This window comes from Sparus aurata, chromosome 9, assembly GCF_900880675.1.
Source record: "Sparus aurata chromosome 9, fSpaAur1.1, whole genome shotgun sequence".
Lineage (NCBI taxonomy): Eukaryota > Metazoa > Chordata > Actinopteri > Spariformes > Sparidae > Sparus > Sparus aurata.
Window position 1 is genome coordinate 32741260 of NC_044195.1, and position 24812 is coordinate 32766071.

At 38.8% G+C, this 24812-nt stretch overlaps 1 protein-coding gene across 1 annotated transcript; it reads left to right on the forward strand.

Annotated features, from left to right (window-relative positions):
• The first annotated feature begins 1267 nt into the window (after positions 1 to 1267).
• Positions 1268 to 4844, forward strand: LOC115588743 (transcription factor CP2-like). Its single transcript, XM_030429514.1, has 5 exons — positions 1268 to 1290; positions 3376 to 3458; positions 3783 to 3925; positions 4524 to 4575; positions 4684 to 4844. The coding sequence occupies exons 1-5, from the start codon at positions 1268 to 1270 to the stop codon at positions 4719 to 4721; spliced, it is 339 nt and encodes a 112-aa protein (XP_030285374.1). The 3' UTR covers positions 4722 to 4844.
• Positions 4845 to 24812: the final 19968 nt, after the last annotated feature.

A 24812-nucleotide genomic window follows, 5' to 3' on the forward strand; every position in this document is an offset into this window, starting at 1 on the left:
TCTTGGCTTGCTGCCATGTTGTTGTGTTTGTTTCTCTGTGGGAAGTCAACGGGAGGGCAGAGCCCACGAAGAACTAGAGCTGAAACAATTACTCGAGCAACTCTAATAACTCGATTACAAAAAATGGTCGAAGTAAAATCTCTGCCTCGAGGCTTCGTTTAATTCCTATCACCCACGTTATGTGGCCTGCTTAGCTCAGGGATAATTTTTCCACACCGACTGTTATTGCGGACACACACCACTATGTTCAGGAATGAGTGGGCGCAACGGCGGAGAGCCCAGAAACCGTCTGTAAAAGACCAAAGTTTGGGATCAAAAACTGCAAAGCAGGACTGGCGTACCACAACAGCACGTCAACAATGATTCAACATCTGAACCGAAAGCATCCAGTTGTCAGCACCAGCTCACCAAGTGTCGCCGACACAAGCTAACGTAAACACTGATGTTTGCTAATTTAACGGAGCCTAGCATCGCTAGTTAGAACGTATGGTATTTGTAGAGGCTGTAGCCAGATGTCGGTATGACTAGATATCATGTTTGTTTAGATATCATGAAACTAATTTGTGTTAAATTGCAAGAGAGTAATAGCCTACACCAAATAACTCCTTTCCACACACACTCAGCTCACATAAACAAACACACACCTTTACTCCCGGTGTTAAGAATAGTCGGAATAAACACCTGTATTTTTTTTCAGGAATAAAAGCCAATTGCTTGGTCTATTTAACAGGCCAGTCATTTTCGTTATGCATTATTTGGTATTGTTGTTTAATAATGCAAAATCATTTTTTATTAGATTACTCGATTAATTGATGGAATAATCGGTAGAATACGCTATTCTAAAAATATTCGATAGCTGCAGCCCTACTGGGAATTATGGGAGCCCATGAGGAGCGGTAGCCAGATGAAAGAGGTGAAAAATCGATTCATATTTTATCGTCCTAAACCAAAAACTTGAATTAATCGATTTAAACAATTTATCTCCCAGCCCTCAAAATTACATAAAATGGAAGCACTCAAGTAAAGCTCAAGTCCCTCTGAAGTACAGATGGACTGAGTCAGATGTTAGCCTGAGTAGATGAGGTGATGCAACACGAGGCTGAAAACAATCTTCACAGGCTCATCTTTTGGGGGTCAAAGGTCATTCTGGTAGTAAGTGTGTCCCACCTGTAGTATACTGCAGTGACAAGGAGGTGTGGAAACCAAGAAGCTCTTGAATACAATATGGATACATGTCTCTTCACTTAAGGAGGGATGAATTTGAGGGATGGATGTGGAGTTTGAGGAAAAGTAAAAATGCTCCTCTCTGAGCATGTGCTATTCTATCAACACTTCCTGATGACGTAGCCCAGCTGTTTACTACGGGAGCAACAGACTGACATATCAGTCCCGACCTGTAGCTTTTTGAGACAATACTACCAATTATTAATGCGTATTTTTGTAGGCTCACACAGAAGTTAGCATCGCCCTGGTTCCCTCAACAAAAAGCCTTGTGAATATCTATTTATTCTGATCAATACCGCATTTCTCTAACCTTTGTTTTGGTTTTCTGTTCGCACAAGCTGCAAGCTGTGTCACTCTCTATAGCTTCCTCCTCCTCCTCCTCCTCCTCCTCCTCCTCTTCTCTCTCCTCCTCCTCCTCCTCCTCCTCCTCTTCTTCTCTCTCCTCCTCACCTCTTTCATTCAGGCTCCCTTCTGATGGACCATTGCCCCCTGGGACCATCTACCGTTTCCGGGCTTCTGCTGCCTTGAAATACTGACTGATCTGGATCGTCACACCCCGGGCTCTGCTGGATCACTGCTATCCTCTGCTTCACTATCTCCTCATATGTATATTCTGTAAATCTTGATGCCTCTCTCTGTCTATTACTAATTATCTTGTGTGGCCTGCCCTCTTGTGGTGAAGCCTCGTCCTGCTCAGTTGTCTCCTGGATCCACTCACTTTATATATAACTTGCATCAGACTTTCTGTTATTGTAACTTGTAAACTGTGATTTGTTGTTCTTTTCTGTACGCACAACATCTATTGCATGTCTGTCCGTCCTGGAAGAGGGATCCCTCCTCTGTGGCTCTTCCTGAGGTTTCTTCCATTGTTTTTTTCATTTTTTTTTTATCCACATGTGAAGTTTTTCCTCACTCGAATCGAGGGTCTAATGACAGAGGATGTTGATTTTGGGCTATATAAATAAAATTGATTTGATTTGATGCTACTCAGCCAATCAAATGTGTGTATTCCAGGTGATAAACTTTGCGACTCTGAATACAGCCAGATGAAACAGGTGAAAAGCGTGTGACAGACAGAGAGAGACGGTGAGCCGGAGACAAAAAAATAACTCCACGTGGCATCTTTAAGAGCTACTGGTCAATACAAAAAGCCATTTACTGATGGAGAGGCTGTCAAGGAGTGCATGAGTGTAGTAGCTGAAACTTTACTTGAGGGGAAACAGAAACAAATGTTATTTTTTTTTTAATTAAGTACTTTATTTTAAGATACACTAAAAGCTATTTTATTTATTTTCACTGTTTTACTTTTAAATGCAGAGAGAATACAATCATACATACCTACAGTATTCTATATCTGTATAATTAAATGTTAAGTGACAATAAATATTGTCAAAATGTTCTTTCTTTACTTGATTCAACAGTCAGTTCTTGATTACATGCAGACGTTGATACAACTACTAGGCTACATCAGTACATATCAGACGTACTGATGTAGCCTAGTAATGTGGAGACTGTGCAATAGTTTAATTGAGATATAAAGTTGACGGTGTTAACTGTGTAATAAGTTTCATTGTTTGTTCTGTCAACATTCTGTCACGATCTATGGCTGCAGTTGTTCTGTGTTGTGTTTTGTGCTATATATGTATATGTAAATGTGTTTTCCAGTGCTACAACTTAGTTCGCCTTGCTTTGCCTTCAGTGACCTCTGAGCAGAGACCGACCAGTGACTCCGCTTCAGTGTGTCAATTCCTCAGCACCTCTGCAGCACTCCATCTGCCCTGCCCTATTATTTGTTGTTACAAGCAGAGAAGAAAATGAATTTGTCTTCCAATTTTGTGCATCTGTAACCTAATAGTTATTTTTGTGGTAGAAATATCGGTATCGGTACTCAGTATCGGCAAGTACACAAATTAAAATACTCGTACTCAGTTTGAAAAAATGGTATCGGTGCAACCCTAATTTGCACAGTAAAACTTATCTGAATATCCAGAGGGAGGATCTGGGTTGAAAAAAATAAGACAGTGCAATCAAAGTAAAGTCTTAAAATGTAGGTTTTAGGTAGACAAGAGGCCAAATGACTATTTAAGTAAAGTTATCAGTACTGCATGTTCTAGTAGTTATACAATTACAGTGTCTGCTCACATTCTCCAGGTGTATTCAGCCCCGTCTTACCATCTATGTGTGTCAGCAGCAGGCCAGACATCAACCTGCCATCAAGCCAGGCAGTGGAGAGAGTAAGTAAAGTACACATAATGTATAATATTCTTATTTTATCTGCATGTTCACCCAGTGACAAGTTTCTTATATACAAGTTCACAATCTAACGTTATCCAATACAACAGCTGTGATATAACATCTATATTTACAAAGCTCAAAATTTGGACGTGTGATTCCAACAAATGTTTATTTTTTGAGTTCAGTTAAAATACATAATTGAATAAAAACCTCTTTGACAGAATGTGGTGTATAGGTGTAGACCAATATAACAGACTGAGGGAAACAATTTAAAAATGGATAATGTGATCTGAAGTCAGCTGTGTGCTTTGTGTTCCCTGCAGTTTACCACGCTCTGTACCTGGAGGAGCTGACACTGTTGGACCTTTCTGAAAAGATCGCTTTGCTGTACAGCATCACTCTACAGCAAATCACACACATCTACAGACAGAAATCCAACGGGATCCATGTCTTAGTCTCTGACGAGGTATCCATCCATCTCTGATATCAACCACTCATTTTTAATACCTTTTAATTATTTAAATAAGCACCGTTTGAGGGCACAGGTGTAGTGAACTCTGCTGTAGCAGGGATTGATAGTCAGGAAAATCAGACCCAAATATTTCGTCATTCCTGTGGCATGTCTGAAAAGGTGCAAGACCGAAATGTGAATGTAGCTGCATATGTGAGCACTAAAAGAACTAGTGAGGCCTGAAAGAAGAGACTTTCCCACTAATTTACTAAGTCTGAGACTACTGCTGTGTAATCGTACTGACAGTGGCAAATTATGGGACCTTATTTTTTATTTATTTGCTCCATGTTGTCTTCACTCACAACAATCTCCCCCAGCAAAGCCGACTGAACACAGTTCATGTTGTCACACTACTGAGAACAATAAGGGGCTGATGTGCCAGTTCTGGTGAAGTTCTGGTTAGATTTAGGAACAAAAAACACTTAGTTAGGGTTAGGAAAACATCATGTTTTGACTTTAATTACCTTTTGTTAACAGGAACTGCTGTTAAATGTCTGATGTCTCATTGAAACATTTTTGGATTAGGATTCATATGTGGATCTCTTTCTTTCAGATGGTGCAGAACTTCAGGGAGGAAACAAGCTTCATCCTCAGCACTATAAGAGGTAATTATCTTTAACCTTTACTTTGACAATTCCCTGTTAACTTAGCATCCATCACACTGTTTCCTTCTTTATTTGGTGTTTTTTAATGACCTTTCTTCTGTCACCCAGATGAAAACACAGAAGGCTTCCACGTTGTGTTGAAATGACCAACAGATACTCAGGAGGGTCAAAGTTTCATCGGTGGAATTGTACAGATTGTATATAAATCTTTCTAGACTAGAGTATGTAGACATTTACTATGATTTACAGTAGAGTTAAATGCTGTTCGGCTTTTAGTTTACTGTTGATTTGTAGTCTAGCTCTCATTAATTTTCCTGTTTTATTTGTATTTTTGTTAAGTTACTGATTCATGTTTGATATGCCATGTAATAAAAGACAAACAGCGTCGTATTGTTCCTTCACATATATGTACATTTTCAGCTGAAACCCCCATAAATGCAAATGAATGACTTTCATGATAATAAAGCAACTGTAATGTAATTGTAAGTAATTTTCACGCATTGTCATGCAGACAAATAGAAAAGACAAATGAACAAAACAGTATTATGAAGTTTTAAGGTAATGAAATATCCATTTCATGCTTGTCCTTTATATGAAATGCTGTGATGTAGTACATTGACTTTTTCTGTTGCATATTCTACAAATGACTATTTTCTTGATGAGGTGTGACATTAAGTTAGGTAAAAGAGAGGTATTTATGTACACAGGCCTTCTTTATGTTTAAACACAGACACTACGTTGAAGTTTGGAAGATTATTTTGACTGCTGTGGCTGTATGATGATTGTATTCTGCTCAAAATAAAGTATTTTGCACTGTTTTCTTTTGTATTCAGGTATAGTGTATGAAAGTGCCTGTTGTAACAGTGACTATAAAAGAAAAACTTTTTTTCCCTTTGTGAGCAATGTCAAATATAATATCTAAAAAAGCTGATGTGAAATATTGAAAGTAAGAAAAAGACAAGTTACAATTTTTTGGCTCCGCCAGTTATTCAGTGTTTTTTTGTGACTCTTATTCGTCACTTACCATAGTGCAGTGTTTGGGCACTTCCTCTTCCGGTACGGCGGGAAATTAGAAGTTACTCAGAGAACGTGTAAATGGCGCATGTGCTCCAGGGAAGCTGATCGCTGTTCGTCTGTTGCAGTCCTTCGTTCATAGCCCTTCAGGAGGCATTACCTGTGAGTACATAAATTGTGATACGGTGCATCTTTGTTAAGTTAGTTCGATTTTTTTTTTCATAACCGAAACTGTCGTGAACATTGCGAAATGGCGAGTACACCACGTGTAACAACATTTAGCTGTGAGAGCACAGAAACGTTCCACATAATTATGAGGACAAAAACAAAACCGATAAGACTCCCAGGTCACTGACAGATATTTTCTGCTACTTCTAATAACAATGGCGACCAGTAACGTTAGCTCTTGCATCAAAAACAAGCTAACGTTAGCTCTAGCATCGGAAACAATGCTGATTGGCTCATAACTTCTCTCTCTTCTTGAAAAAAATCTCTAAAATCAACCCGGTGTGAGGACCGAGCCGTTAAAGGACACCAAACTGTTAAGTGTGTATTGGATATATAAAGTGACGCCTGCGAACTAGTTCAGGCAGTCAACTTGAGCTGCACTGCCACATACACACATGACATGCTTCACTCTCCTTTAAACTGCAAGAATTTCCCTTCTCTCCCTCTGGCTTGTCAATGCTGCAGTTGCTCTGCACAAGCATCATCGCCTGCTCTTTCAGCCCACCACCACCCCAGCATCCACATGCAGGCTCCGTCTAGAGGGGAATATATTTAATCATCACTCCCCAATATCTCATGTGAACATATCTGCAGGGAGTGATGAGGTCAGAGCCTAGACGCCAAACTCTAACTATGTTTTGCTTGCAAGAAACATTTCAAACATGAGTTGTCTGACTGAAATATATTTATAGTTTGTTTGTTTGTTTTGTTTTTCCTTTTATTTGAGCAATAACAAAATATATATCCATATTATATAATACATATCCATTGGTAATTACTTAATACTGTACCTGTTTGGGGTAAGGCCTTCATTCCCCTTATTATTAGGGCCTAAGCACTAACTGGTACTCTCCTGATATGGGTCTCAGGATTGGGTGAGGCAGAAAGGCACCATTGTGCCACTTACAAAAGTTTGAACAAATCACCTCTCGCAGTCCATCTCACTTAGATGTAGGCATAAAACAATGTCCAGACCTATACAAAGCCTCTTGAATGCATGGCCTAAACCCAACAGGAAGTCTGCCATTTGGAATTTTCAGTCAAATTTTTGTGCAGTTTTTGCCACTTTAGTATCGCACTTGAGCAGTCCGTAGTCGGAAGACGTTCCTGTCTGCCGTCTTACAGGCCATCCCAATTCTTTTATTTGTGCGATGTCTGAGGAGCCATGAGGGAGGCACACCAGAGCTATATTTGGCATAAAAATATCTTTCAGGGTCCAGAAGACATCAAAATCACATTTTGAATTATTACTTGATGATTTCACATTCAAAATATCATTGAATATGAGGCAAACAATGAATTAATATACAAACACATTTTGCAAGTTGAAATGGTTCCTGTGCATCCAAGCAGACAAAGTACACAGTATAAATACAGACTGCAGCTTGTTGTTCATGTGCAGCTGTTTGTTAAACAGGTAACATACAGAAAATCAAAGGTGCAGTTTCAGCTTTAAGGTTGTGTGTTCACAAAAAGAATAAAAATCTAGAAGAAGTTCTCTGTGTATAACAGAAGCTTTGTTTGCATGAAAAGGAATAATCAGGATGTCAGCAGGAGCATCACATCCCGACATGTCATATTTGAGGTCTTATTTTTTCCAGTTGCAGATTTGTTTTCAGATTCAAATCTACATTGAAATATCTTTCATTCAGAGAATGAAAAAGTAACTGAAATAATGCAGTGTAAAGTAGCCTAAATTTTTATTTAAGCCATCTGTGAATTTGGTGGTGTGAAAGTTGCATAGAACTTCTCTCTCATTCTCTCTCTTCTTTACTTTTCTCTAACATACTCAGATCAACCCTTTCTGAGGACCGAAGCATTAGAAGACCCAAAATTGGTAAGTGTGTATTGGCGACTGTATATATATTTTTTTACTTTTATGTGAGCAGTGTGAAAAATATATATATATTTAAAGTAAGAAAAGGCAAAGTACATTTTGTGAAGTTTCATTTTCACTAAGGCCTGAAACAATGAGTTGGGGTAATCTAACAAACCATGAAGCCCTCTGTCTTTTTCATACTTTAATATATGTTATGCAGGTCGACTGACTTGAAGGTTTTAGGTTTCCATGTTTTAAAAACTTCTGAGAACATATCTTATATACCAAACGAGAATCAAACCACTTATATCAGGAAAATGTTGCCGACATGTGCATGCCAGTGTGAGTGTTATCTGTAGGGAGCCGCAGATCTGTGACGGGATTGACAATGGCCTCAAGGTGTTGCCCTCTATCTCCAACTTCAAAAGACAACTAAAAAATCACTTCCTATTAACCTATATCTAATATAAAACTGTTTTATCATGGACTACTGGGATGTATGTGTATGTGTATGTAATGTAATGTTATGTATGTTCTGGTGCGCTCTTTGCGTGCATCATCATCTGGTTACAGGTGGTAACTGTGTATACTATTGTCTGTACCACCACCCTTTCATAAACCATTGCCCCCACCTATAAGCTTTTCTAGCTTCCTTGGGGGACCCATTCACTCTACCCAATTGATTTTGTATTATTGTAATGTTTGAAGTGGTATTGTGAATAAACTCAAACTCAAAAAACTATAAATTATGCTAACTGTGCTGACTCTACAAACGCAGGTTACTGAGAAGCACAAGGGGAGAAAAAAAACAGTTGACCAAATCTGTCCTTTCACATCCACTGGTAATTGCTCAATACTGTACCTATTTGAGGTTATGTTTAAATCAACTATTTTATTAACATTTTTTTTTATTGAAAGCCTTGTACTTTGCCAAAGTCTTCCTAGAAAAGTGTACATGTTCAAATCTGCCCCAAAGACATTCCTGAAGATATTTCCATGTAGATTTGAATCTGAAAACATAAAGTCTGCAACTGGGGGGGAAAAAAAAAAAAAAAAAAAAAAATATATATATATATATATATATATATATATATATATATATATATATATATATATATAAAAATATGAAATTACACATTTCCAAGCACTGACTGGTACCTTTTGATATGGGTTGCATGTCAATATTAATTTATAGTCACAGCACCACCTGATGGCATCAGGTATTGATGTTTTATACTCTGATGTACTTCTCTTATCAGGTTCACAAGATCAGACTTAAGTGTGGCCAAAAAAGCCATAAGACATTAATGATGCCTCATTGGGAGTCCCAACCTCCGGACATGTACATACCACTTAGGAGTCACAGTCATTGCTGCCAATGAAAGTGCAATAATTATCTGATTTAAAGGAAAATTTCATGGTGTGGGCTTTCAGTCAATAATATAACATATCATTAAAACTGCAAGCAGTGATGAATGGACCCTCGCAGTCCGCGTGCGTCGGGCCATGCTGCCGTCCAAACGTGCTGCGGCTGAGGCCCCATTGCTTGGTCATTGTTTATGGAGGCGGCAACTGCCTGTGTTTGGGACAGTGCACGTGGGGGGTGAATATCAGCGTCTTCTCCCAACGTGTGTTTGTAACGTGGTGTGTTGCCCCTGCCAGTATTAAGCGCTTTCAGGTGAAGTCAGACCAACTTCCTGCAATCCACAGAAATCCACAGTGGACTACAGGTGAATGATTTCTAAAACATTTAGTGATCAGATATGTTGTGACAATCGATTCTGCACTGTTGTGTGAAGTGTTACGGCCTTCTCTTTGCCTTTGTATGGAATTCAGGCATCGACACCTGTGTTTTTGCAGGGAATAGATTGGAATTGGGACAGAGAAGTTATTAGGACTCGATGCTTCATGACGAAGGATTTTAATGGCGGGCACCGCCACTGCCAGTAGGTATGATGTAGGATAAAGGTTTTCCTTGCGTGTCTTTGGCACGGTCTGAGGAGTATCCTGACTGACTGTGAAGTCTGTGGTGTCCAGTCTGTAGGAGGAAGATGTGAAAGTATGATGTCGGGCAGTATTTCATAAAGGCCGCCAAATTCAAAATGGCTGACTTTGAATGGATGTGTAGATGTATTCAGGGCGAGGCTGTCTACATTTATGAGGAATTTTGTGGAGATGGGGCATTGTATGTGGAAGTTATAAGGATTTGATGCTTGACAGCAAAGGGGAAAAATGGCATCCGCCGTCAGGCCCACCAGGTATGACACAGCTGAATGATTTCCATAACTTTTGTTCTTCAAGGCATGAAGATGCTACTGAGTGAATGTGAAGACTGTGGTGTTTAAGCTCTAGGACAAGATAGTTTTCAAAGTAGGCATGAATTTGTCAAAAACTTCGCCACACATCAAAATGGCTGACTTCCTGTTGGCCTGAGAGTGTGGGTCCAAATGGGTTTTTTGTGCGTCTGGTCATTCTACTGTGAATGTAGGAGGCGGGGCATCACAATAGGGGGCGCTACAGAGCCTGCAGATCACGTCCACGCTCCATGACAACACAGATCTTTTCAGGGCGACTCCCTCTGCATTCCTGAGAGATTTGGCCGAGATAGGAAATTATATTAAGAAGTTATGAGGACATGATGCTTTACGGCGAAGGATTTGAATCAGGTATGACGTAGGATTAAGATTTCAATAACTTTTCATCTTCAAGGTCAGAGGATGATACTGAGTAACTGTAAAGTCACTGGTGTTACATCTGTAGGAGGAGATGATTTAAGTACGAAGATTGGCAATATTTCATAATGGCGGCCAAAATCAAAATGGCCAACGAAATATTGATGCAGAGATGTATTCAGGGCAACAGCCTCTACACTTATGAGCAGTTTGTTGTGGATAGGAAATTGTATGTTGAAGTTATAAATCCTTGATGCTTGACAGCGAGGGGAAAAAATGGTTCCCACCGTCCCGTCCACTAAAGTATGACGCAGCTGAAAGATTTCCATAACTTTCGTTCTTCAAGGCATGAAGATGATAACTGAGTCAATGTGAAGACTGTGGTGTTTAAGCTCTAGGACAAGATAGTTTTCAAAGTAGGCATGAATTGGACAAAAATGCCGCCACACATCAAAATGGCTGACTTCCTGTTGGACTGAGAGTATGGGCCCCCCAGACTTTTTTGTGCGTCTGCTCATGATGAATCTGCGTACCGAATTTTGTTCATCTTCGGGCTCATAAAACACTTCAGACGTTGATGACGCTATATTGTAACTTTTCATTGAGCTGCTTTCTCATGCTTATGCAGTGAATTTTTATGTTTTTTAACATTAAAAGATATTTTTTTATACATACATACAGAGGGAAGGGCTGAATAGCCTCCCAGCTTGCCTTTTGGCACCATGTTTCTTTTGGTCCTCAATAAGTGTTTGTTGAGCCAATTTCATGACCCAGAGGTGAGTTCTGTAGATTACCAGGCAGAAAGGAAGTTCCTTAGTTTAAATCCATTAATTACAACATGAGTAATCACCCAGCAGACCCATACAGCTTAGATAACACTAATGACCTAGCCAGCATACTCAGCTTGAAGGGTTTTCTTTTGCGGACCACTAATTTCCAGTTGTGGACAATAAAAACAAACAATAAACAAAACAGAGCTGGGGAGCTCACCACTTCTGACACTCAAAACATCACATACAAAAAAGAAAAAAGGGGGGGGGGGCAGGTTCATCCAAAGCACACATGCATTCAAATGAAATCAGATCTAACTAATTTCACATACTCAGTCCATTTGGTCCAGATCTTTTAAAATTTTTCTTTTTCAACAAAAAAAAAGAAAAAGAAAAAGAAATCTTCTCCATAACATAAATCTCATAGACAACTTCGATCCATTCATCAATGGTTGGCGGTTCTGCTTTAACCATTTCCTCGTGACAGATTTTTTACTGGCTGCCATTAGTATAGCCAGCAGTTTTTTGTCTTTGATGCTCCATGTTTCACACATTGTATTGCCCAAATACATAGTTTCACATTTAAATGGAATGTTTACATTAAATACATTTTTAATATGTTTGTGGATCTCTTCCCAGTAAGGTCTTATTGCCTGGCAGTCCCCAAAAATATGGTTGGTAAGTATAGTAAATGGCTGGCTTCATTAGACCCACAAAGTCTCCAACAAGCGTCCCCGCTGCCTTGATAGCATGTCTGAATGGGTGTAATAAAAAATCTTGCAATATTTTTCCAGCAGCACTCTCGCCATGTGTTTTACCCGGTTTAGAGCAATTGTAGCTGGTTTATTTTCTCACAGCTCTCTTGTGTGATCATTACCGTTGCTTCCTTTTCCCATTTCTCCTTTATATGTTCTGTATTCTCTTGTTTAGATAATTGTATGGCATTATATAATTTGGAGATAATTTTGTTGCACTATCTGGCTTAGTTAATGATAAAAATACTTCCATAAACCCTGAATCAACTTTTCCTAACACCTTTTTAAGATTTTTGTTAAAATAATGTCTTACTTGCAGGTACCTAAAAAAATTGTCTCTTCCCAGACCATGGTCCCACTGTAGGGCTTCAAAACTCCGAAATGCCCCTTTGTGGACAAATGAGTAATAGGTAGTTAAGCCTTTTGTGATCCAAATCTTAAATCTGCCATCGACTCTATTCGGTGTAAAGTCTGAATCTGAGGGAAGCCCATTCCACCGTTTTCTTTTCTTAATTGCAATATCTTAAATTTTTTTCCCTTGCCACAAATACCTCACTATTAGTCTGTTCCATTCTAAGAACTGCTTAGATGGTATTTTGACTGGCAAACATTGAAAAAAAATACAGCATCCGTGGAAGAATATTCATCCTGATTGACTCTATTCGGGAGCTCAAACTTAAAAAGGGAATCGCATTCCATCTATGTATATCAGACTTGATCTTTGAATTTAAAGGGCCGTAATTGCCGTTATACAGTCTCCAGAGGTCCCTAGGTAATGAAACACCCAAATACTTAATGGACTCAGCAGTGCAATTCCAATTGTACATACTCTTAATTAAAGATGGAGGGTCATAGTTAAATGTTGATACTTGAGTTTTATTAATATCAATTTTATAACCAGAAATTAAACCAAATTCCTCCAGCAATTTCATCAGTTTTGGGAGTGTCTGTGTAGGCTGTGTTATACTTATCAATAAGTCATCAGCAAATAAGGCCAGTTTTTGCTCCCCAGATGTCATTGTTACCCCCTATATATCTGACCTCTGCCTTATCAATTGACTCATGGGTTTTATGAACAAGGCGAAGAGGAGTGGCGACGCTCTGCACCCTTGTCTTGTTCCTCTTTCCAGAATGAATGAATTGGTAAAATCTCCATTGATTTTAATTCTAGCCATTGGTTTGTTGTATAGTGCTGCAACCGTGTCTATTATAGTTGTATGGCAGCCAAATTTTGAAAGTACTTTATATAAAAATGACCACCTCACTGAGTCGAATGCTTTCTTTGCATCCAAACTTAAAATCAGTGTCTCCAGTCTTTGTTGCGTGATTTGTCTCATAACATTCAGTGTTTTCCTGATGTTATCTTGGGTCTGTCTTTGTCTGACAAAGCAAGTCTGGTCCTTATGTATTAATACTGGTAATATCAGTTCTATTCATTTAGATATTATGGAGGTGAATCATTTATAGTCGTTATTTAGTAGACTTACAGGACGATAATTCTCACATTCCAATTTGTCTTTCCCCTCCTTAGGTATGAGCGAAATCATTGGACTGTCGTCATCTTAATAAATCTATGACTGACAAGTCAAAATCTTTGCCATGTCAATGTTAAATAGAAAATGTTGATGCTCAGGGCAAAAGTATGGTTTGTCAATTTAGGTTCAAAACATTGCCCTAAATGTACAGACATTTGTTTTTTTACTTTCTATTGCAGCATTAGTGGTAAAGATTTGTGAAAGGTTAAAGCTGAAATATATGACATTTTGTGTTTTATGTGTTAGCAGTACAGCATCTTGTCCTCCATTGCTAATTGCATTTTCAAATACTTTTTCTTGCAGCATCCGTGATCTCTACATTTGTGCAGAAGGAACCAATGCTGCTACGGCGGATCGTGGCAGAAAAGTTCAGGTAAATAACAATTGATCTCCAGAGCACAATCCATTAAACCTTTTTTCTGAAGTTAGTACTTTCTATTATACAAAACACTCTCACTCCCAACTTATCAAATATAGCAGCTTGGTCAGTGGCCTTAAAATTCCCATGAAGTGTAAATCGATGTTATATGTTAGCATCAAAATCTCTATTTTTAAAACACTAAGAAGTCTCGACACAACATGAAACTTTGCTCGTAGTATCACCAGGGTCTCTACACATGAACAAGAGCATTGAGAACATTGTTTGTGTACACAGAGTTTACTAAAAAGAAGGTTTTTGAACAACTCATGTTAGCAGTAGCTTGTTCCGCTAGCCGCTGTCATGGCAGCCGAGAAGTGTCGATTTTCGAATGCAATGTAACATGGAAGACAGTTAAGGTGAAACGCTCCTAAAGCTTAGTTACATATAAATGCAGAATAATTAGTTGATTTGTTGTTAGCAAAAAAAACAATATTGACCTTGAAGTTGAAAAAGAAGCCTCATATAAGAAACAATACTAAAATCAAAAGCCGGAAAAGTCATGTGAGATATCGCAGTAGAGGTCCACCATAACTCTTGTCCATGTTACATCACATTCTGAGATCGACACTTCTCCACTGGCAGGACGGCGGCGAGCAGAACAAGCTACTGCTAACGTGAGTTGTTCAAAAACCTTCTTTTTAGTAAACTCTGTGTGCACAAACAATGTTCTCAATGCTCGTGTTCATGTGCAGAGACCCTGGTGATACTACGGGCAAAGTTTCATGTTTTGTCGAGCGTTCTTAGTGTTTTAAATATAGAGATTTTGATGCTAGCGTAAAAATGCCTGTAGCACTCCCATTGAAAATGAACTTGACCCGAAAACAAAAATACGGTAAATCTTAAAAGTGCCTCTTTCGTCGTAATTATGTTTTTGCACGAAGGTTTGACTCATATACATTCACAACAAAAGCCTAGGTTGCATTGTGGCGAGAGTTTTGCTTTAACTAAAAGGTGTATTATATTTCCTGCTATTTACAGAGCGCATTAGATGTACCTACATGTGGATTCACACCAACAGAAATGAACAGAACTGAGCTCACAAGCCTAAATCTAAAGTGCCATCAGCTTAACTGTCAGCCGCATCTGCTGACTGGTCTATGTGGAAGCATGCAGCTGATGACAGGTTTCACACTTAGGAAGACAAACGAATTAGGGTTGAGGCATCTGCACATTTTAATAGAGGACATTCTGTTTTTGAGTATGAAATGGTCACTGACTTCTAATGGGACTCACGCTCATGATGTTAATTTGCCATATAGGGGTCTGGTTTAATAGTTGTGGGTTTTGCTCTTTGGCATTGCTGATTGGGTTCTGTGTGAGTGATTGTACTTTAGCTGCTTAACACAGAAGTCAATGGAGGTGTCTTAGCTCATGATAGCTTGACCGAAGCTTAAATAGTGAACACTACACGTTTGTTTGAAGCATATGACAATTCAAGTAGAATTGCCAGGACATGCCCCAGGAAACACTGCAGGTCTGTACGGCCACTGACCATGCTACTGTACTCATCATGTTGGGAGAGAGAATAGGCTGGGTATTGTTAAGAACCTCACAATTCGATATGATTTCGATTTCAATTCTTTAGGTCACAATTCGATTTAATATCGATTCAATTCAATATTGACTTAAATGCTTCGATATCGATTAGTAATAAGTAGTCATAAACAAATATTCATTAGAGTACCTGTTGATAATTTTTTATTTAAAAAAGTAATCTTAAATTATAAATCTTTCCTCTAAGAAGTTCTAGATCAAATTGAAATGTAAATAAAGGTACTCCATGCGTTTAGTTATAAAATAGTGCAACCATAGCTGACATAATGACATTTTCTCTGGGACTGCATGGTACATTTTTGTCTGACATAAACACAGACATGACCGCAGTCCCTCCGCCCTCCGGCTACACGTGAGGGGGTAACACGTTGACACTGAACCCTCCTCTCTCCTCGGAGGAGAGTGCTACCCGCGGGTGCACGGTGCAGCAGCCAGGGTGAGACCGGCTGCGCTGGGAGTTTACAGTCTCCGAAAGAGCGGTGTGTCAAACATCTGCTACCCGCCTCTGCAGCTCCGACGGTGTTTCCGCGGAGCATCACCCTCCGAGCATCCGGCAAGGAACAGGGGGTGGTCGTGGACCGCTGCTTGCCGGAATTCATTCAAGGATTCTATGAATCGATATTGAATTGGGAAAAAATATATTGCAATGCATTGATGAATTGATATTTTTACCCATCCCTGGCTGGTATTAAACCATTTTTATGTTTTTGTGCATTATCACACAAAATCTTGTTCAGTCCCCCAAACACAGACACCAGCCTCATTACAAATAGCCTTGGTCCACTCTCCAGTAACATTAAACCCGCTGCTAGAAACCTGGGAGTCATATTCGATTTGGATCTCACCTTTGACAAACACATTAAAACAGTTGTCCAGTCCTGCTACCTCCAACTCAGAACCATCACCAAAATCAAACCGATACTTTCTCATTCTGATTTGGAAAAAGTTATTCATGCATTTGTTTTCTCCAGACTAGACTACTGTAACTCCCTCCTCCCCGGCATAAATCAAAAGTCTCTTTCCTGCCTCCAACTGGTCCAGAACGCAGCAGCTAGGCTTCTCACAGGTTTCAACATACGACATCACATCACCCCAGTTTTAGCTTCTCTTCATTGGCTCCCTGTTCGTTTTAGAATTGATTTTAAGATTTTACTGATCACTTTTAAAGCTCGTCTTGGCCTGGCTCCAAGTTATATAACAGAATTGTTGACCCCATATGAGCCACTTCGCAGCTTTAGATCCTCAGGTGGGGGCCTCCTGGCAGTTCCAAAGTCAAGGCTTAAATCTAAAGGCGACCGAGCTCGTTCCGTCATTGCCCCTCGGCTTTGGAACGACCTACCTGAGGAGATAAGGCTTGCAGAATCAGTAAATTCTTTTAAATCACTTCTTAAAACTCATTTTTATGGACTTGCCTTTTTGTGATGTTGTCTCCTTTTTACTTTAATTTTCAACTTTTGAGTTTAATTTTATCATTTATTATTTTTCATCTTCCCAATGTTCCTGCACTTTACTCCATTATGTTTAATGGTCTAAAATTCCTTATCTGTTCCTAGTGTTCTTGTATGACATTTCTTTATTACTCTAATACATTTAATTACGTATTAACTATTTCTGTTCCTTTCGTTCGCTCTACATTCTCAATTGTAATTTTAATTGTGTTCCTTTTATTTGTTCTGCTTTGTCTGTCAAAGCACTTTGTAAACCCTGTTTTTAAAAGTGCTATATAAATAAAGTTATTTTTATTATTATTATAAAATATGCCAACACTTAGTATGATCAACAAAGTGTGCAGTAATTTGAGTTAAAAATGAGGAAATAATAATAGCACTCCTTTATTTTTAGAGTCTGGAGGAGGATCCATCACCTGGCATCATGGATTGGTTGAAACACCTAATAATAAAGATTGTGGCTATACTGAATTACCTTGGACCAGCCAAACTCATCAGTCAGGCAAGAGGGAAATCAACGAAAGATGGACCAGTAAGTTGCAGAAAACAGCCTGGAGGACGATGCAAGCCTTATCCATTTGGAAAATATCAACCTCCAAATAGATATATCGAGAACAATATTCTTGATATCACAGAATCTGGTGCCTCAGACTTCATTGAACCCTGCCACGAGTACAAAGCTTTCATCAATACAACAGAAGGAACAAAAATGAACAAGTTCACTTATGAGGTAATCTGCTTTGCAGCTGCCTGCATGAACAGCCGTACCAATGGCACCATACATTTTGGAATTGGGGACGAGCCACTCGACACCTATGGTCAAGTGTTGGGGGTGGTTGTTGAGGACAGAGAGGCTTATGGTAAAGACCTAAAATCTGCCATTGATCGTTGTTTTGATAAACACAAGCATATTGCTCAAATTTGCATCAAACCTCCTCGATTTGTTGGTGTTCTCAATAAGAATATGACATCATCTGACAAATGTGTGATAGAAGTAGACATAGTTCCTGACTCAGCGATCTGTGGAGAAAAAATCTTCCACACTTACAACAAGGACACAAAAAAAGCCAGGAAAAGAGCCAAAGCCAAAGGAAACGTTAACCCTGAAACAAAACCACATGAACAGTTCTTTGTCCGAGATGGAGGCAGCAGCAGTGATTTCTTCGCAGAAAAAGAGAAATACAACCAGTTTGTACAATCAGATCATATAAAAAAGTTAACCCAACTTCGTAAACAATCTGAAGAGAAGCAATTCAAGGTGATAAAAAGCAGTACTCAAGGCTTAAGATTAAGTCAGGAGGAGGATCCATCATCTGGCATCATGGATCGGTTCAAACACCTAAAAAAAAAGACTGTGGAAATACTGAATTTCCTTAGGCCAGCAAAACCCAACATTCAGGCAAGAGGGATATCAACGAAAGAAGAACCATTAAGTTCCAGAAAACAGCCAGGAAGACGATGCAAGCCTTATCCATTTGGAAAATATCAATCTACAAATAGATACATCGTGAACAATTATTTTGATATCATAGAATCTGGTGCCTCAGACTTCATTGAACCCTGCCATGAATACAAAGCTTTAATCTTTACACCAGATGAAAAAAAAATCTATAAATTCATTTATGAGGTAATTCGCTTTGCAGCTGCCTGCATGAACAGCCGTACCAACGGCACCATACATTTTGGAATTGGGGACAAGCCCCATGGTGAAGTGTTGGGAGTGGTTGTTGAGGACAGAGAGGCTTATGCTAAAGAACTCAAATCTGCCATTGATAGTTGTTTTCAAGATGAACACAAGCAGATTGCTCAAATTTGCATCAAACCTCCTCGATTTGTTAGTGTTCTCAATACGAATGATACAACATCTGACAAATGTGTGATAGAAGTGGACATAGTTCCTGACTCAGTGATCTGTGGAAAAAACATCTTCCACACTTACAACACGGACACAAAACAAGCCAGGAAAAAAGCAAAAGGTAAAGGAAACGTTAACCCTGAAACAAAACCACAGCAACAATTCTTTGTCCGAGATGGAGGCAGCAGCAGGGATCTCCTCGCACCAACCCCAGATGCCAAATCTAAGATGGAATGCCGCCAGCTTGCTGATCATATACCACAATTACCCCAACTTCGAAAACAATCTGAAGAGAAGCACGTCAATGTGATAAAAGGTAGTACTCAAGGCTGGGAACTAAGTAAGATGATAACTGGAGGTTCCCTCTCATTAGATGAGTCACACTATGAGCGGTATGTGATCATAACTAACAAATCACATCCACTTCAGTTGGAATCAATGGAATTTCTTGGCGAACTCAACCCAACAGTCATTTTAGACTTTGATCCAGAATCAGCTAAACATGGATTACAGCGTCACTTTGAACAGCAGAGTAGACTGAGTGTCCATTTACCAGCAAAGTATAAAATCACAGAAGGAGTTGAGGACATTGCAAACAAGTTAGAATTAACTCGAAATACCAAGTGGGTATTCTGCAATGGAGGTATTGAGGACGAGGTACCGTCAGAAATAGACGAATGGTTAATGGACAAGGGAGCCTCCATCCGAGATGAGATTTCGTTCTTGTGTCAGAAACATGCGCTTCCAAATGAGAGATTCCTTGTCATCTTCTTACTTTTGTCAACAGTGAGTGAGGAGATGGACCCTCTTGTTGAGACATTCAGTACATTCTTTCAGGAGCTCAAAGGCACAGAGCAAATTCTTTGTGTATGTGACAATGAGAATGCATTTATCTCCTGGAGAGACCTAATTGATGCTCGGTGCGGAATCGACATTTCTTCCAGATGCATATATGAGCTCAGTCTTGCAGAAGTAAATGGCACTATTCTAAGTCTATTCTCAAAACATCGTTTATCTAAGAATTTCCTAACCTGTGGTGGAGGAAGCAAAGTCCATCTTAAAGAGTCAGTGGAGCAAAGCCTGAACACCTTAGAGGTCTTCTACGTGAACCAACAAGAAAAACTTGACTTTAACACAGTCATGCCAGATTTGTGCTCCCAGATCAAACTCATGTATGTACCTGTAGTGTCTCTCCTGGACAAATTCCGTTGTGCTTTCCTCAGAGACGGCAATGCTGACTTCACTGAAGTAGCTGAGCAAGTAGTCACACTTTTAATGTATGGCCATGAGGAGCAAGTACCACGGGTCCCTGTTTTGTTGATGATAGATGACACCGATGATAAGGAAAACGTTTTTGACTTGTAACATGTCATTGACAAAGAATGTGAGAAAAAAGGAATTCAGGCTATGGCAGCAGAAGTAATCCCCCTGGAAAGTCCCACTAACTAACCCTGCATTACATAATAAATTGAACATTTATTATATTATTACATAATGTGGCTCTACACAACCACATTTGTTCTGAATCATAACTGAACCTTGACAGAGAGCAGATAATCAATGTCTTGTATCAAAATTATGAGATTGTTGTCTTTTGGGGTTATCTGATGGGTTCGGTAGTCCTATTTTCGCGGCTTTGTTTCTGTTAGGTTTAGTTTCTTGATATTGTGTTAGGGTAGAGGGTCATCCCTCAGTCCGACGGCCCCCTGTGGGCTGGTCTGGGTGGCTGCCCTTCTTTTGTTAACTTTGGCCGACCCATTAGATTCTGTTTTGACATTGTAATTGAAATTGATGTCAACACTGCAAATAAAATGTCTTTACAACTTTGATATTGTTGTTCTGTTCTGTTCTGTTCTGTTCAAGCAACATCTATTGATGTTTTTTTTCCTCATGATAAAAGGGATTTTTTGGGGGTGATTGTTCAGTGTACAGATTGTACAGTCCACTGATGCAATGTGATAATAGTTTTGCGCTTAATAAATAACATTTCATTTTATTTCTTTACTTGCATCACACACTTGAGGGCGCCAAAGTCTCAGAAATGATACAAAAAAAAAAAAACCTTCGTAATGTGTTCTACTGATTGCCCATAATTAGTTTAATAGACACAATACATAGTTATACTTGTGCTCCAGTATCCAAGTCCTAAAAACAAGATGATAAAAGCTGGTTAAATTTTTAAGAAAAATCTGGTTAAAGCAAACCTAAAGTCATTTTACATTTCCAGCCACAGGACACTTATTGTATGAATTGAATCACTGCAAATAACAAAACAGGAGTTTTAACACAACACATAAATATATGGCACATGACCATCAGGCCTAAGGCTGAGATGCAAAAAGAAGTTCAGAGGGGGTGAAAATACATTGTTGGTGCAACCTAGTGGCAGGTGATAGAAAGCCACTGGGTTAATAAATAGAAGAACTCCACCTCCCCTGTTGCCCAAGTATATTCATGCTATTTCATCAGTGAAGGCCTTAGTGAGCCTGATCTGTGAAGATTACAAAATGGCAGTTGTAGGATAAGTTACTGAAGTTACTGACGTAACAGTTGCAACACTACAGTGTAGAAATACTGTGATGCAAAAAAAGTCTACATTTAACCAAGTATGAAGTACAAATAATATTTGTACTTCATACTAGGTTAAATTTAGACTTTTTTTTGCACAATAATATTATAAGTTTAAGTATATTTTCATATACTTAACCTACAGAAAGGAAAAGTACTCATTATGCAGAATTGCCCATTGGATAATAATCTTTTAACAATTATTCATGCATTAATATGTGCATTGCAGTAATGTGGCTTTAAAAGCTGTGGCTTGTTTACAGTTAGGATGTGAATTTCATCAATAAACAAAGTCTCATCTTTATCTACACTAAAACATAATAATTGATGTGTAATTTATATTTTGTATAACCAATCTGAGTCTATTGTAGTGGAGCAGAAGTGTAAGGTTACTGGGGCTGAGCGATATGGCCTAAAATTTGAATCTCTAATTTTTTCACACCAAACTCAATACGATTTTAAAAGGTTTTTTTTTCCTTCTCAAAAACAAACTTCAAATGACAAAGAAATTATTAAAAGCATTGCTTTTATTTTAATGCTTTTATTTTAAACAAATTTGCCCTTCCATTGTAAACAGTGCACCTTTTGAAAAGAATGTGTCCCTTTTTGATAAAATGCTTTTGTAAAAATAAATTAAACATGCAGATTGCTTGCATGGGGTGGAAAGTTTTCACCATGTGGATGAATCTCCGGCTTTTCCAAAGTATAAGCACCATGTCTTTAGTGATATGCAATGTTCCGCTGTCTTTAGTTACAACAGCCTTTAAACAAACTTTGCAGCGGACTGTGGTTTGTTCGAGGTCTGATGCTACAGAACCAAGCTACTAATGACACAGTGCCTTTTTAGGAACGAACTCTTGGCTTGCTGCCATGTTGTTGTGTTTGTTTCTCTGTGTGAAGTCAACGGAAGGGCAGAGTCCACGAAGAACTAGAGCTGAAACAATTACTCGAGCAACTCGAATAATTCGATCACAAAAAATGGTCGAAGCAAAATCTCTGCCTCGAGGCTGGGACCATCTACCGTTTCCGGGCTTCTGCTGCCTTGAAATACTGACTGATCTGGATCGTCACACCCCGGGCTCTGCTGGATCACTGCTATCCTCTGCTTCACTATCTCCTCATATGTATATTCTGTAAATCTTGATGCCTCTCTCTGTCTATTACTAATTATCTTGTGTGGCCTGCCCTCTTGTGGTGATGCCCCGTCCTGCTCAGTCGTCTCCTGGATCCACTCACTTCATATATAACTTGCATCAGACTTTCTGTTATTGTAACTTGTAAACTGTGATTTGTTGTTCTTTTCTGTACACACGACATCTATTGCATGTCTGTCCGTCCTGGAAGAGGGATCCCTCCTCTGTGGCTCTTCCTGAGGTTTCTTCCATTGTTTTTTTCATTTTTTTTTAATCAACATGTGAAGTTTTTTCCTCACTCGAATCGAGGGTCTAATGACAGAGGATGTTGTTCACTGTACAGATTGTAAAGCCCATTGAGGCAATGTGATTGTGATTTTGGGCTATATAAATAAAATTTAATTGATTTGATGCTACTCAAATGTGTGTATTCCAGGCGATAAACGTTGCAACTCTGAATACAGCCAGATGAAACAGGTGAAAAGCGTGTGACAGACAGAGAGAGACGGTGAGCCGGAGACAAAAAAATAACTCCACGTGGCGTCTTTAAGAGCTACTGGTCAATACAAAAAGCCATTTACTGATGGAGAGGCTGTCAAGGAGTGCATGAGTGCAGTAGCTGAAACTTTACTTGAGGGGAAACGGAAACAGAAATGTTATTTTACAAAAAGATTAAGTACTTTATTTTAAGATGCACACTATATAAAAAGCAATTTCATTTATTTTCACCGTTTTACTTTTAAATGCAGAGAGAATACATACATACCTACAGTATTCTATATCTGTATAATTAAAGGTTAAGTGACACTAATATTGTCAAAATGTTCTTTCTTTCAACAGTCAGTTCTTGATTACATGCAGACGTTGATACAACTACTAGGCAACTTCAGTATCACACTGATTCTAATGTGGAGACTGTGCAATAGTTTAATTGAGATATAAAGTTGACGGTGTTAACTGTGTAATAAGTTTCATTGTTTGTTCTGTCAACATTCTGTCACGATCTATGGCTGCAGTTGTTCTGTGTTGTGATTTGTGCTATATATGTATATGTAAATGTGTTTTCCAGTGCTACAACTTAGTTCGCCTTGCTTTGCCTTCAGTGACCTCTGAGCAGAGACCGACCAGTGACTCCGCTTCAGTGTGCCAATTCCTCAGCACCTCTGCAGCACTCCACCTGCCCTGCCCTATTATTTGTTGTATAGTTATTTTTGTGGTAAAAATATTGGTATCGGTACTCAGTATCAGCAAGTACACAAATTAAAATACTCATACTCAGTTTTAAATAAAATTGTATCGGTGCAACCCTAATTTGCACAGTAAAACTTCTCAGAATATCCAGAGGGAGGATCTGGGTTGAAAAAAAACAAGACAGTGCAATCAAAGTAAAGTCTTAAAATTCAGGTTTTAGGTGGACAAGAGGCAAAATGACTATTTAAGTAAAGTTATCAGTACTGAATGTTCTAGTAGTTATAAAATCACAGTGTCTGCTCACATTCTCCAGGTGTATTCAGCCCCGTCTTACCATCTATGTGTGTCAGCAGCAGGCCAGACATCAACCTGCCATCAAGCCAGGCAGTGGAGAGAGTAAGTAAAGTACACATAATGTATAATATTCTTATTTTATCTGCATGTTCACTCAGTGACTAGTTTATTAGATACAAGTTCACAATCTAACGTTATCCAACACAATATGGAGCCAGGACAGCCTCATAATGGATAAATGCACACAGACAGGAATAAATGCACAAAAAAGGATTCACAAATGTATTTCGGGAATTGTATATATATATATATGACTCGATACACAAATGCATTTTCAATGCACACACAAATATGCTTAAATCCATACATAAGTAAAAAGAAATTCACACAAATATTTCTTGTTTTAGATATGTGCAATAAAAACTCACAAATGTACAAATTGTCAGTTATTCGCAATTTTCACCAAAAACACATTTGGAAGTTGTTACATTGACATATGAATTGTCAAACGCGCATTTGTCTCAGTGCTTTTCATTTGTAAACCTCCCTGCATTTGTGTGCGGATTTTTGAGACTCATCTAGCCGACTCTGATTCACAAATGCGTTTTTTCTTCAGGGGGGTTGTCTGCAGCCAATCAGATGTCTCACTCCTTCACAGTCAATCACATGACTGCCTCCCCACGAGGTTTTATTAACTGACGTCATTACAGCGTGCAACGGAGACAAACAGCGTCGTACTGTTCCTTCACATATATGTACATTTCCAGCTGAAACCCCATGAATGCAAATGAATGACTTTCATGATAATAAAGCAAAGTAATTGTCACACATCGTCATGCAGACAAATAGAAAAGACAAATGAACAAAACAGTATTATGATGTTTTAATGTAATGAAATGTCCATTTAATGCTTGTCCTTAACATGAAATGCTGCGATGTAGTATATTTACTTTTTCTGATGCATATTCTACAAAAGACTA

Bases quoted from the DNA above. Each gene is read 5' to 3' on its own strand.
- LOC115588743 (XM_030429514.1), top strand. From the start codon at position 1,268: ATGGATGTGGAGTTTGAGGAAAA. The intron at 3,459-3,782 runs GTAAGTAAAGTA...TGTTCCCTGCAG, and splicing joins CAAGCCAGGCAGTGGAGAGA to TTTACCACGCTCTGTACCTG. The intron at 4,576-4,683 runs GTAATTATCTTT...TCTGTCACCCAG, and splicing joins CATCCTCAGCACTATAAGAG to ATGAAAACACAGAAGGCTTC.